At 36.1% G+C, this 15287-nt stretch overlaps 1 protein-coding gene across 2 annotated transcripts; it reads right to left on the bottom strand.

Annotated features, from left to right (window-relative positions):
- Positions 1–7989: 7989 nt before the first annotated feature.
- On the bottom strand, positions 7990–14413 carry LOC107552184 (ras-related protein Rab-35-like). Of its 2 annotated transcripts, none has more exons than XM_016234026.1 (5): positions 14296–14413; positions 12544–12667; positions 10068–10192; positions 8967–9091; positions 7990–8584 (listed from the first exon to the last, which is right to left on the bottom strand). In XM_016234026.1, exons 1-5 carry the CDS (start codon positions 14396–14398, stop codon positions 8456–8458), a joined length of 606 nt encoding a protein of 201 aa, XP_016089512.1. In that variant the 5' UTR covers positions 14399–14413; the 3' UTR covers positions 7990–8455. The 2 variants fall into 2 exon arrangements, with proteins under 2 accessions (XP_016089512.1, XP_016089511.1); XM_016234025.1 differs by lacking the exon at positions 14296–14413 and adding an exon at positions 13572–13689.
- Between the last annotated feature and the right edge of the window lie 874 nt (positions 14414–15287).

Genomic DNA, 15287 nt, shown 5'->3' with positions numbered 1-15287 from the left:
TAAGGGTAGGGGTAGGGTTAGGTCAAATAATGTCATATTTGCATTAAAAATGACAACTGAGTGAATGACACTTAATGACAGTTGTCATAAACATGCATAAAACCTCCTTCATATTCATGACATGTGTCATGTCATGATTATGTAGGTGTCATGTCAGTCTTATGCACACCCCTTCAAGTAAAGTGTTACCAAATATTATAAAGCATTTTAGTTTTGGTTACAATTTTACAATTAGGTTCAATTTCTGAACAGATATAATACATTACAATGTACACGTTGAATACCTTTAATATGCATTGTACATAAAGGCTTTAAGTAATGTTTTTGTGTTCCTGTGGCTCAGTGGTAGAGCATTGCGTTAGCAGCGCAAAAGGTCGTGGGTTCGATTCCCAGGGAACACACATACTGATAAAAAATCTATAGCCTAAATGCACTGTAAGTCGCTTTGGATAAAAGCGTCTGCTAAATGCATGAAGTATTACATAGGTTTTATGTTGTCTGCATCCAATTAATTGATTGTTAAAACAATCTTATTTTGGGTCACGAGCCACCGGTTGAGAACCACTGCACTGACAAACCGAGTTCTCTGATGGCTTTGAGCCGTTTTGCACTTTATCTGTACCCACAATCCACCCCCAGAAAGCTTTAGGAGCAGAACACAAATCTCGTCCGATAGGGTGAAGCCCTGCGGCAGGGTCTGTTCAACAGGGTTCCCAGAATTCTCCAGTGCTATCAGAGGTCCGTTTCCCCTGCGAGTGCCTCGGAAAGCTTCTCCTCACCTCACTGCCAGAGAGTCACGGAGGCACATCTGCTCACCGACCAATCACGGCATTCGCTAGAGACTCAACTCAGGATGAACTGGACTTCAGACGGTCCAGGACAAAGGTTTCAGCATCACCGTGATGTTTCAGGCCCAGACGGAATCTGTGGACGTCTTTTGCATTGTCTGTGCTGATTTTGGGATCAAATATGAGAGTACTGCAGTATTATTTCGGACACAGATTGGGTGTGGGCCTGATTATAGATGATGTTTGAACGCTGCAACTTTAAAACCAGAAACAGCTACAGACGTTCTGCTCTTGGGTTCATTCACAGAGGTATTTTATATAAAAAAAAAAACAACAACAACTAATGAATGTAATTAATTTTCTAACAACCACACGAATCTGCTTAGAATCAAAAACGTATAAAAGCACGCAACATATACAAATAATAATGCAACAGGAAATTAGCAGCGTAACTGCGTCGTGGCTATTTGATCAAACATGCCTGCTTGTTTTTAGCACATTTCTGGAGAAAATGTCCTCAGTACTGCTTGATAATAAACTTCAGGCTGTCTGCGTCCCAATCTGACGCCAATGAACCAAAGAGCAGAAGTGTTGAGCTGTAACTCGTAGACTGCGTCTGAAAAACTGCATTGAAAATAAGGTTTACACACACGTACAAACAGTAGAAATCAGAGAGAAACACCAAACTGAAGACACCATTAGATGATAATCTCAGTCCTCAGAGATGCACTGAAACTGCGGCTGTGTTCAGAATGAAATACTACTGCGCCGTACACTACACACTGTTTTTTAAAAGACAAATAATGTGACACTGTATGCAGAATGGAACAATATTTCAAACAGCAGACAAATGCTACATTGCAGTCACCAAAAATTGCAATGTAATATATATTTTTTGGGGTTAAAAATCTTAACATTTGTCACAAAACTGACACCACACTAGGAAAAGTCTGTAAGATAGGGAAGAGTGTTGTGCTAATATGACCTAACAGATAATGTCCCGACAGAAAATCACTAGTACCTTTTCCCACTTGTTTTTCTTACAGTGTAGAAATGTTACAAATCATCATTGATATTACTTTCGGTTCATTTGTCACACTGTAAAGGGAAGGTCAAGTCCAGTGCATTGCATTGTGGGATACAGTATTCAATCCAGTGAGTGCTGTATATCTATACTGCACAACTGTAGTAGCTCATCGGAGTATTTTTGTATACAAAAAAATAAAAATACTGCGGGCATAATTGCACTCTCAGAAAAAAGGTACAAAATTGTCACTAGTGGTGCCACAGTAAGAGACAAAAGCTAAAAGATTCATCTTTGTACCTTTATTTACCCCTACACGGTAAATGTTAGTACCTTAAATGTACATATTAGTACCTTTTTGAAAGGGTACCACCCCAAGAGACAGTCCTGTACCTTTTATTTCTGAGAGTGTACTGTAGTATGCATCTAGTATGATATTGTGAACACAGCCCAGGTCATTTCTAGTGTGTACTTCCTCCAGCCTATGAGAATGAAGGGAGCACTTGTGTCCTGATCACGAGCTGTAATCGGGTGTGTTTTCTGTCTCGTGTTCGGTGTGTGTGTTTTTGGGTTCAGTCAGTGAAAGTCGGGCAGATTTTGAGTAAAGCTATGCAGCTGTCTTCTTTCTCGCAGAGTTTTGGTTCAGAGAAACCCAAAGAGTGATTTTTTTTATACGTACAAAGACACAAACAGGTTTGGAATAAAAAAAAGAAAAGAAAAAAGGAATCAATATATTTGTAAATGTATAACTTTTGAATTGTAAAATCGACTTTTTTAGAACAATCTCCATGTAAGCGCTGGTCTGTCCTGTAGTCTGGTTTGTAAGTGTTTCTGGAGGAATCGCTGTCTGATCAGAACTGAATGTAAACCATCTGAAAACTCTCCATGCAGACCCAATACATCACACTGCTCCATTAGTAATTTTATATCGATCAGATCAATGTGAAATAAGATCTGGTCCGCAGGAGAGGTACTACAGGTCAACGGTGTTGGGCAAGTTTCTCTAAAACAGTAATCCATTAGTATTTACAAATTATTGCTATTTAAAAATCATTACTATTTACAAATGACATCTTCAATAGTGTAACTACAGTAGTCAACATTTGAAGTGGATCAGAGAAGTTCATCAAAGTTGTCCTAAGACAAGAACGAGTATTGTTTTGGTTTTAGGACATCTTTGATGAAAGGTTTTGATCCACTTCAAATGTTGACTACTGTAGGTTACTGTACTAATTACTCTCTCATTAATACTTTCTAAATCCCATATCAACCTCGACCAGTTAAACAATACAAGGACAGACATGAAAATTATTCTTGAACTGACCTAATTATTTAAAGGGAGAAGGTTACATTGAAAACATTCATTTTAACATTAGAAGTTAAAATTGGATGTTAAATCCACTAGTTTTAGACATCAGAAGTAACTGCAATTAAAAGGGATTACAGAAAGTAACCCCTTCACATTTTTCTTGGGAAAAGTAATTTAATTACAGTAACTATTTACTTAGTAATGCATTACACTAAACACTGCTCATATGAATATTCACTATAGTGACCTTTTTAATATGCAAATTTAATACAGAAATTTGAACAAATTTGTGTATTATAATAAAGTGATTAAAATTACACAGAAAACAACTCCAGTGTTTGGCAATTGTCAGAATATTTAAAGGTGGGGTAAGTGATTTCTGGTAGCCAATGTTGACATTTGAAATCACCAAAACAAACACGCCCCTACCCTCAAAATTTTGATAGCTCTGCCCCACACATACGTACGCAATCCAGGCAACGATTAGTTCTGTGAAACAAAGCAAAACAAATGTTACAACGGACGCGAGTGGCGCGGTGCGACAAAATACTATAGAACTCATTATAATCAGTGATGCTGTCTACACCATAGATATACTGTATATACATATCTATGGTCTACACTGGATGCGGCGCGGCACAACACAACAAATCCCCGACAGAAAACTGCTGCTGCGTTCTATTCATGACGCATTGACCCAAATTTCAAATGATTTTCAACGGTCGCTTTGTCACGTCCAGTGTATTAGACAGACTTTAGCTCTTCTAGACACGGTGTTACTCACCTATCGAGAAGAAACAAAGCAACCTCGGCGTCCGATCGCAGGCCTTCCGCTCCTTGAGTTCTCTCCAGCGCTGGAAAGCTGATACGATATTTACACGGGTTCTACTTCTTGCCTTAAGCCTTCTTTTGTTCCGCAGACGTTTTCCTCTTTTGTTTTTTTATCCGCCATCTCTATCTTTCTGTCACTCGGCTCGCTAATGTGAGGACTGAACGCTCTCTCCTGCACGTCATGTGTAGACACGCCCCTTACTGCTGATTGGCTACAAGTTTTCTAAAGCGTTTTTGAAAAATCGCTTACCCCACCTTTAACAAAATGAATGCATAAAAATGTGTATTTGTGCATGTAAATATTCTTGGGCACTTTCAAAAGATAAAATTCCTCTAAAATGCTTATTGAAAAGTGGCTAAAAAAATCATCTGACATTTAAATATAACTGAAGCAAAATCTCACTTCCCTTTAATTTACTCCAATTACATTTAATGCCACTTTTGGAAATTGCATTTGAAAGATCCAAACTGATGCAAAAAAGGATCAGATAATTAATAATTATTCTGGATGTTTTCATTAAGGCCTGTAGTGCTTCTCCTGTCTGTTATACGCTGTTATATTAGCAGTGGTTTAAAACTTCCAGACAGCAGCAGCGGCTCGAATCGCTCCACGTTTAGAGTGTTACTCGTCTCTCTTCTGTTGTTCTGTATGTAAAAACATTTCAATGTCTTTTCTTTAGATTTTCTTGTTTCACACACTGTTCTGTAAACGTCTCGTTATGTTGACTTTGTACTGCTGTCCTTTTGCCATTTAAACACTGTTTTTGCAAGTCTCTCCAGTCTGTCTTGAATGTGATTTTCCCCCACAGTCATCTCCCATTTTTACAAAAACTCCCTCAAACGAGCAGCACTAGTTCTTTTATCACTAGTTCTTCATGCATGTGAGTGGATGTGCACGTCTTTCTATGTATATTTCATTCATAAGACAAAAACAAGTTGTTTGAATATGATCACTGGATGTTCGATAAATTATTTTAATAGAAATATTGAGTATTAAGCAATTCTATCCTGATCCTGTTGGTCTGATTGTGATTCAAAGTTTATTTTACATAGAATAAATGGGGGGAAACAGATTAATAAAAGAGGGAGAGTTCAATAGCTATCCGAGTAAATAATATTGTATAAAGCAAATATGAATGGTTCTCACCAGCCTCATCAGTGCCAAGTTTCCTTCCTTAAATGCACTTTCTAAAATTCAACATATATCTACTCAAACACTTTATCTTTGCAGTAAATCTCAAAAATGGCTGCTGAAATACAACTTCATATCAACATGAACCTCGCTACGTTTATAGTAAATATGATACACTTAAGTCGGAATTATTCATGCTGATTACTCGATCTGTTACTTCTTTGAACAAAACCAGAAAAAGTGTCAAATGGACTTAAAAGCAAATTATCACACAGCTAATATATCGCATTTTGTAAAATTCTTCACTTCCAGACAAAAGTGTATGTAGCTGTACATTTGTAAGTAATACCGTGGTAAACATGTAAACAAGGCAGATTTTATACTTTCCATAAGGTGTTTGCCATTTATACTCCTAGTGAGTTTGATCTGGGGTTTTTATAATTATTAAATTCTTATTTTTTCAACAGATTCCTTTAAAATACCAAGTTATATACAAATGCAGACAAACAGATGTCCATGTATAAAAAGCTTCCAATGTCTTGACGTGGAACGCACTGTGATGTATCCGAATAAAAAAATACAAATAAAATACAAATGCTAAATCTTCTCAATTATCAGATATTCCAGTAATAAAACAATAAACATTAAAAAGAAAGAGCAAAGCTTGTAAACAAATGTGCAATGTGATGATGCTTAATAAAGACAAGGACAAACATGCTTGTGTCAAATATTAATTCTTAAAATATTTATTAATGATTTAATTCATAAAGGGGAGGTCCACTATACATTTCTTTTCTCCAGTGTATAATATAACCACAGCTGAAAAAAGTGTTTCAACCAGCACAGTTTGCACGGACATGTGCTAATATGTCAAGCGTGCATGCATATGCACACGCGTGACGAACTGAAGTCACATGACTGGGTTGAAATTGGCTCACAGCACAGCCAGGGCTCGTGGTGTGTTTTGGCTTACTAAATTAATCATGAAAAATCGTGAAAATATTTCTGTTGGTGAATCTCACAAACATTACATTTTAGATATTAAAAAAATATATATAAGAAAAATGAAGCTCATTTTAGGTTCCTTAAACTTTTTCCATGTTTTGCATATTTCAGTTTTGATGCATTTATAGATCATTGTACTATTTGTTGTAATTAATTAATGCAGCTCTAAATTCATTGCATTACATTAAAAAAATCTGCAAAAAATGCACAATGCACAAAAACATCGTAATGACTTCAATACAGATAATAAAAAACTAAATCCGGTATTTACTTATCTGCAAAAATTGTAAATTTTACATTAACATTTTAATGCAAAACAAGAGTATAAATATGCCTTTTTTTCTGTTGTAATGACTTAAATGCAGATCTAAATTCATTGCATAACCGATTTTTTTATGCATATTCCATAAAAAAAACTAATTATGGTCTTTTTAATTTTCTGCAAAAAAAAGCAACATTTTTACATTAACCTTTTAATGCAGAAGAAAGAAAATAATGTGCCTAAAAATTGGCTTCACTTTCGTTAGGAACATTTTTTGACTTTTTTTAAATTTAATTCTTTGCCAAATTTACATTTGCCTTAAAATGTAAATAGTAATGTTAAAGACAACATTAATGTGCCTAATAATCAGCTTCATTTTCTTTATGAAAAATAACTTTTTCTTTTAAGGTGAATTGGGACATTGTCATGTTTTGGTGAGATTCACCTCCATAGAGATGCCAATGGAAGATCACACAAAGGGATGGCAGAGCTTGTGTATCTGTCAAATGTGGATCTGCCATAAAAGTGTCAATAGCGTATTCAAGAAATTTAGGGATGAACCCCACTGGCTTAAACACTTTAACATAACATCTCCCTTCCACATATAAAAACATATTACATTTCATATTAGCGATAGACCCTTTGCAACTGTGCATAAACATGGTAATTATGTTTTTAAACCTTGTATCAGCGTCTTCCGGGTCCATATGATTGTACTTCATACAACCTCGTATGGCACAACAACGTCGCTCTCCCGTGAGATGCAGAAGATGAAATCTGGTTTTTAAGACTGGCTTCCATCGAATGCATCCACAAACCCAAAGATGCGACTCCAGCGTCCGGAGAAATACTACAACGACTGATACAGAAGAGAAGTGTGTGGCAACACTGTTCTGAGATTATGGCAGCATCATCCACCCTCATCCTCTTCATCTTCACGGGAAAAATGAAAGCAGAAAAACACGAGCCTGAAGTGGCAGAAGATGTCGTTGACTGTCAAAGGAGCTCTGCTGTCCACATCATGAAGACCCGAAGCCTGAACTAATGCAGTGAATCTCATAAAAACATGTAAATCTAAAAGGCAAATAGAAATGATAATTTGCATGAAAAAATGAAGCCTATTTTAGGACCATTACGTAGTTTTTTTTTTAATTGACTTCATTTTCATGATGATTCATGCTAATGCTCTTTTTAATGCACATTACTGAAAAATTATCATTATATATGTATTACTATAATAGTCATTTTTAATGTACTACAGCTAAAAAAAAATGACTGTTACAATGATTTCTTTAAATAAGCATCAATTGAATGCAGCACAACAAATACTATGATAATATATGATTACTTTACAATGTATAAACATCAAATTTCATCAAGAATTTGGCATGAAATGTGCTTGATCCTAAACAAAGTCTTAATTTTCTTTATGCAAAATATAAATCATTTTTAAATGTGAGCTGGAGATGTTTTTTTGTGAGATTCACTCAATGAAAGGAAGGAACGGGCTTGAGGAATAACAAAAGATTCAATCAGAGAATGATAACACATGATGGATCACTAATCAATAATGTCTAAAATTACCTAAAAAAAGTTGTTGGCATCTGTCTCCGATTGAGTCCATGGTGAGTAAATGTCTGTATTTGTATGATTTCATAAAAATAAAAATAATAATGCAGAAACGGAGGAAAAGGCCCAAATTGTTCTTGCAGGAAAAAAAACACTGGCATTCCACAAAAAAAGAGAAGCAGAAGAAAGAAGAAGAAAATAAAAATCACTCCTGAGATGGTGGATAATAAGAGATATATAATCACTGAAGAGTAATTCTGAAAGCATACAGAAACCTGCACGGTTTGGCGATCACGTCAGCTTGCTGGTCCTTCAATAAAGAAGGAGGATCTTTTATTAAATATCACGAATTCCACATAAAACTCCTTGACTCTCATAAAATCTGTACATTTTCTTTTAAAAAGTCTTTGTGGTTTGTCTCGGTCCAGAAAAGGACTGCATTTGTCCGCACTGTGTTTTTGTGAAATCTTAACTGAGATGATCACAGTCCGTCTTGGTGTGCAGACCGCCGTGCAGAGGAACGTCTGTTCGTCCACTAGCAGCATTTTTTCTTTCGTTTGCTATTCTTGCTGAGTTTAATCACATCGTTCTGCTGCTGTTGCTGCTGTTTGGCCACAGACTCTTTCTTTGCCCGGAGCACCAGCTCTGTGATGCAGTTAAACATCTACACAAAGACCAGAAGCACACACGGATATGTTATTGCACCCTCCAAAACGGATTCTAATAAAGATTAACACACTTTATACAACATATACGGCTCTAAAATCTGATTAGATGAGCCACGTTTGAAGCCGCTGTAAAATAGATGTCACACAGAGACATATATCAGGTAATTAAAATGTAGTTTTGACTACTTTCAAATAGGGATGTGCACAAGTGATTGATTATTCAAGTGTTCATTCTGTGAAATATGAAACTAAATACTCTAGAGCAGAGCAAAAGTAGCCTACATGTTAGAGAGTTTTCCAGACCTGACACATAAGTGAGTTTTAGGTGTTTCACAGCACAATCTGAATGGTCCCAATACAGAGCCCTGAGGAACTCACCTCCTCCACGTTGATGTTTTCTTTTGCACTCGTCTCAAACAGACTGATGCCCATCTGCTCAGCAAACTTCTGTGCGTCATTCGTCTCCACAACCTTAGAGTTTGGATCATCATTTTTATTGCCCACTGAAGGGAGAAAATGTAGACAGAAATTAATATAGAATTCACCATTCGGTTGACTTTGTCAAGTCTGCTAATTCATGTACTAAAGGGTTCATCTCATGGAAGTAACATCACAACCATGGGCTCATTAACATATGACTACACACAGTGTGAATGAACACCATATTTCATATGCAAAGATATTAGCCAATCAAAACAGTGGTCATTTACAAACAGAACTCAACTTGAAAAATAAATAAAACTAAATAAAACAATATACATATAAAAATTATACAAAATAAAATAAAACGTAACATGCAACATTTACTGGAGAACTCACCTAATATTCGACAGACCTCATCGCAGTTCTGGTTTATTTCATGCAGCCATCGTTTCACATTGACAAAGGACAGCCTGAAGTGGCAGAAGATGTCGTTGACTGTCAAAGGAGCTCTGCTGTCCACATCATGAAGACCCGAAGCCTGAACTAATGCAGTGAATCTCATAAAAACATGTAAATCTAAAAGGCAAATAGAAATGATAATTTGCATGAAAAAATGAAGCCTATTTTAGGACCATTACGTAGTTTTTTTTTAAATTGACTTCATTTTCATGATGATTCATGCTAATGCTCTTTTTAATGCACATTACTGAAAAATTATCATTATATATGTATTACTATAATAGTCATTTTTAATGTACTACAGCTAAAAAAAAAGACTGTTACAATGATTTCTTTAAATAAGCATCAATTGAATGCAGCACAACAAATACTATGATAATATATGATTACTTTACAATGTATAAACATCAAATTTCATCAAGAATTTGGCATGAAATGTGCTTGATCCTAAACAAAGTCTTCATTTTCTTTATGCAAAATATAAATACAAACAGAACTCAACTTGAAAAATAAATAAAACTAAATAAAACAATATACATATAAAAATTATACAAAATAAAATAAAACGTAACATGCAACATTTACTGGAGAACTCACCTAATATTCGACAGACCTCATCGCAGTTCTGGTTTATTTCATGCAGCCATCGTTTCACATTGACAAAGGACTCAGCACTGGTGACATCATACACTACTATGACCCCATGGGTTCCTCTGTAATACCTGAGAATGAAAATAAGGAGTTTTAAAGAGTTCAGCTTTAAAATTAACAAGAATTTCTCTCAGTAACCAACAGTGGATGGAGGAACAGCCCTCTGGCTTTAAAAGCACAGGCCGTCTTCTGTCTCCAAACACAGACACAAAGACATGCACGCACAAAGAGCTCTTTGAGAGGCCTGGAGTGACCAAACCCTTGTCTGTCATTGACCGAGCCTGTCACAGTTCTATCACAGCCCTTAATAACAGATCAAAACCTCACATAAACATGCATGACCGTACATACACACTAATGAGACACTAATGAAGCGGCATACATTCCCTTGTTAGCTACTTAATGACCAACCGGCTTCAGGCCATTGCACACTTTAACTACGTCACCACATTAACATAAGACCAAAACTTACAAAAAAAGTGTCTTTGCATTTTGACAGACATAAAAGTTGTTTGAAGTCTTAAATATTTTAATGCAAGTTATAATTCGGAGGATTTTTGCAGGTTTTATGAAGTAAATGTAAGACTTTTTAAGACCAAGAAAATGTAAGAAATAAATTGAATGCAACACAATATGTCAATATGGTCTCTAAATGTCCCTTAAAAGAAAAAGAATGAAAATAAGGAGTTTTAAAGAGTTCAGATTTAAAATTAACAAGAATTTCTCTCAGTAACCAACAGTGGATGGAGGAACAGCCCTCCGGCTTTAAAAGCACAGGCCGTCTTCTGTCTCCAAACACAGACACAAAGACATGCACGCACAAAGAGCTCTTTGAGAGGCCTGGAGTGACCAAACCCTTGTCTGTCATTGACCGAGCCTGTCACAGTTCTATCACAGCCCTTAATAACAGATCAAAACCTCACATAAACATGCATGACCGTACATACACACTAATGAGACACTAATGAAGCGGCATACATTCCCTTGTTAGCTACTTAATGACCAACCGGCTTCAGGCCATTGCACACTTGAACTACGTCGCCACATTAACATAAGACCAAAACTTACAAAAAAAAAGTGTCTTTGCATTTTGACAGACATAAAAGTTGTTTGAAGTCTTAAATATTTTAATGCAAGTTATAATTCGGAGGATTTTTGCAGGTTTTATGAAGTAAATTTAAGACTTTTTAAGACCAAGAAAATGTAAGAAATAAATTGAATGCAACACAATATGTCAATATGGTCTCTAAATGTCCCTTAAAAGAAAAAGAAAAAACTTTCCAATAATTCTATTACTTTTTCACTTACTTTACACAAAAAAGGGCTTGAATAGCTCTCCTCCCAACCACTAGAATATGGAAATAGCTTTTACTGCATCTTCTGATCACACTGCAAAAATGTGTAGGCCTATTTGTGCCTTGTTCTCCAGTGCAAATTCTTAAAAAGATTCTTAAATCAAGATGCATTTCCTTGAGAAGCAAAATAACAAATGAAGTCTTGTTTATGAGAAATCTATCTATCAAAATTAAGTACTTAAAACAAAGTTGTCAATGGGCTCAGAAATATCAACTTAATTCAAATGGAAAACAAGTTTTTTATTTTCCACTGGCAGATATTTGTTCTTGTTTTGGGCATAAACTCATTCAATTTTGTTCAGTTTCTCAGAAAACAAGACCTCATTTCTTCATTTTACGTCTCAAGTAAATGTATCTTGATATTGATTTTAGATTTTAGATATTGGAAAACAAAACAACAATAGTAAGGAAGTCATAAGACCTGCAGTATTCAGATTTTTCAGGTAAAGTTGCAATTGAAACTTAAGCTAGCTATTAATTAAATGTACTTTATGAAGCAAAACCTGTATGATAGCTTCTACACAAACCAAGTGTATTACGTAACGGTGTGTGCTTCAGGAAATGTAAGATACATCCAAACATCCCAACAAATAAATCCTCTTGCCACAGGAACTGTGACCTTAAAGCCCAAGGACAGCTTCACTGAGTGCCGATGGTAGACGCTGATCCTCAGTCAAACAGCGGCTATAAAACGTTACAGCACTAATTAGGAACTTCAAACAGATTCCCTGAAGCGTTCTGTTCGCAACATTAACACAGCCACGCTGGCACACACAACACCCCCAAACAAAGATGTCTTGGAACATTATTTTCAATGTCTTAGAATGTTATTACTGAAACTAAGAATGAAAGCACCATTTCTATTCAAATAGAAATACCATAAAGAATTTATTCAGACCAAGAAAGATTTATTCTTCCTGTACTAAACTTTCTTTGAGCACATTTCTGACCCTTTGTATTATGATTTATTCTGAAATATGAAAAGCACATGCATGTGCACATCATAGAACATACATAGGATACGTTCAGCTCAGCAGTAGTTTGATAATGTCATGCGTTTGACTCACGTAGATGTGATGGTTCGGAATCGCTCTTGTCCGGCTGTGTCCCATATCTGCAGCTTCACCTTCTCTCCATTAATCTCCACCGTCCGGATCTTGAAGTCGACTCCTATAGTGGTGATGTAACTACCTACAACACAAAGCAACACCAAAGAGCATGCATTGAATATGCCATCATAATAGATTAGCTTGGGCTTTTTCTAGTCCTTTATTTTCATAATACGTTCTATAAACCTGAAGTCCTAAATCCTGAAGAATATTTTAGGAACACCACACTGTTGGCCTACATAGAGCTTACGCATCACACAATCCATTATTAGACATGATAATATGACAATGATTTCAGTTCGAGCAAAAATACTGTAAAATTTGTATTAATGTGGAATATTATTACAATTTGAAATAACTTTTCTATTTGAAAATATTTTAAAATGTACTCCAATTTTCAGTGTCACATGATCCATCAGAAGCCATTCTAATATGCTGATTTGCTGCTCATTTCTGATGATTATCAATGTTGAAAACAGTTGTACTGCTTCATATTTTTGTGGAAACTGAGATACATTTGACTTTTCAGGATTCTTTGATGAATAGAAAGTTCAAAAGAACAGCATTTAAAATAGAAATCTATGGTATAAATGTCTTTACTCTCACTTTTAATCAATTTAATGCATCCTTTGCTGAAAAGCATTAACTTCTTTACTGACCCCATAATTTTGAATGGTAGTGTATCATTCATAAACTTATTTGATTTCTCTTTACAAATTAAAATAAGAGTTACTTGAATATATTCATTTCCATAAATTAATTTCTACATAGTAGAAATTAAAAGCTGCGCAAGAACTTGGATGATTTCTATTTTTTTAATTTAATGAACATAAGGTAGAGGACAAAGTAAAATACTCTCAACACAAACAGCAGCTGTAACAGGCCATCTTCACGCTCTTGGCTTCAGAAAATCTCAGGACTGTCTGCACTCTTCAAGCATGATAATAAATCAGAGAGATGACGCCGGACATGTTCATGCATCTTACCTGAAAAAGTGTTGTCTGCAAAGCGCAGGAGAAGACTGCTCTTTCCAACACCTGGAACGACAGACAGACAACAAACAAAGAATGAGGAAAAACCACGAAACATATTGCAGCAGATTTCAGCTGGCTCCAGCAAACCAGACGAACGCTCTGGACTAACGCCTGCTCACCGTTAACATTCACCATGTGGTCTCTCACACAGCTTTCAGATTTACTGCTTAGAGACAAAACCTAAACTCTGAGAAACATGATGTCCTCACTGAGACGCTTTCCTTAAAGGGGTCATATGACATTGCTGTGTATTTGGTGTAATGAAATGTGTTTATGTGGTTTAAGGTTAAAAAAAACACATTATTTTCCACATACTGTACATTATTGTAGCATTAACTTCTTTACTGACCCCATAATTTTGAATGGTAGTGTATCATTCATAAACTTATTTGATTTCTCTTTACAAATTAAAATAAGAGTTACTTGAATATATTCATTTCCATAAATTAATTTCTACATAGTAGAAATTAAAAGCTGCGCAAGAACTTGGATGATTTCTATTTTTTTAATTTAATGAACATAAGGTAGAGGACAAAGTAAAATACTCTCAACACAAACAGCAGCTGTAACAGGCCATCTTCACGCTCTTGGCTTCAGAAAATCTCAGGACTGTCTGCACTCTTCAAGCATGATAATAAATCAGAGAGATGACGCCGGACATGTTCATGCATCTTACCTGAAAAAGTGTTGTCTGCAAAGCGCAGGAGAAGACTGCTCTTTCCAACACCTGGAACGACAGACAGACAACAAACAAAGAATGAGGAAAAACCACGAAACATATTGCAGCAGATTTCAGCTGGCTCCAGCAAACCAGACGAACGCTCTGGACTAACGCCTGCTCACCGTTAACATTCACCATGTGGTCTCTCACACAGCTTTCAGATTTACTGCTTAGAGACAAAACCTAAACTCTGAGAAACATGATGTCCTCACTGAGACGCTTTCCTTAAAGGGGTCATATGACATTGCTGTGTATTTGGTGTAATGAAATGTGTTTATGTGGTTTAAGGTTAAAAAAAACACATTATTTTCCACATACTGTACATTATTGTTTCTCCTCTATGCCCCGCCTTTCTGGAACGCATTGATTTTTACAATGTGTGTGCTCTGACTGGCCAGCTATCCAGTGCGTTGTGATTGGCTGAATACCTCAAGCGTGTGACGGAAATGTTACGCCCCTACCATACTGTGATGCCGTGTCCCGGCCGGCGCGACGAGACAAAAACATTAAAACCCATTACAAACGAGGCATTTGTTGCATCCAGTGGGGACATAATTACTGATTATAATTACTTGTACTGTCTTTTTACTCGTTGCATTGCATTGCATCGCGCCGCGTAAACATAAAACCATGCAGTGATCGGAGAAATGACAAACAACAAGCGCTACTCTACACTGCCCAAAACTCGAGTTTGAATCGTCAGTGGCAAATTCTTTAAATATGAAAACGTACTTACAGGTTGTGAGTCGGAAGCGCCATACTGTGCTTGCAAAGTTGTAACTGCCCCACTTTATAGAAACTGCCTTTGTGTGTAGACGGCATTGTTGTCTACTCTCAAGAATCAAAGTTACGCCTTCTTTCTTTGCGTGAACATTTGGGCAACGTTATGCTAATTTTCCCACACAGTGACGTAGACATATGGGGGCGTGTTTAAACGAGGCGTTTTA

This window comes from Sinocyclocheilus grahami, unplaced genomic scaffold, assembly GCF_001515645.1.
Source record: "Sinocyclocheilus grahami isolate Dianchi unplaced genomic scaffold, SAMN03320097.WGS_v1.1 scaffold442.1, whole genome shotgun sequence".
Classification (NCBI taxonomy): domain Eukaryota; kingdom Metazoa; phylum Chordata; class Actinopteri; order Cypriniformes; family Cyprinidae; genus Sinocyclocheilus; species Sinocyclocheilus grahami.
Note: the sequence above shows the minus strand (reverse complement) of the source record. Positions and strands in the feature narration are given on the sequence as shown.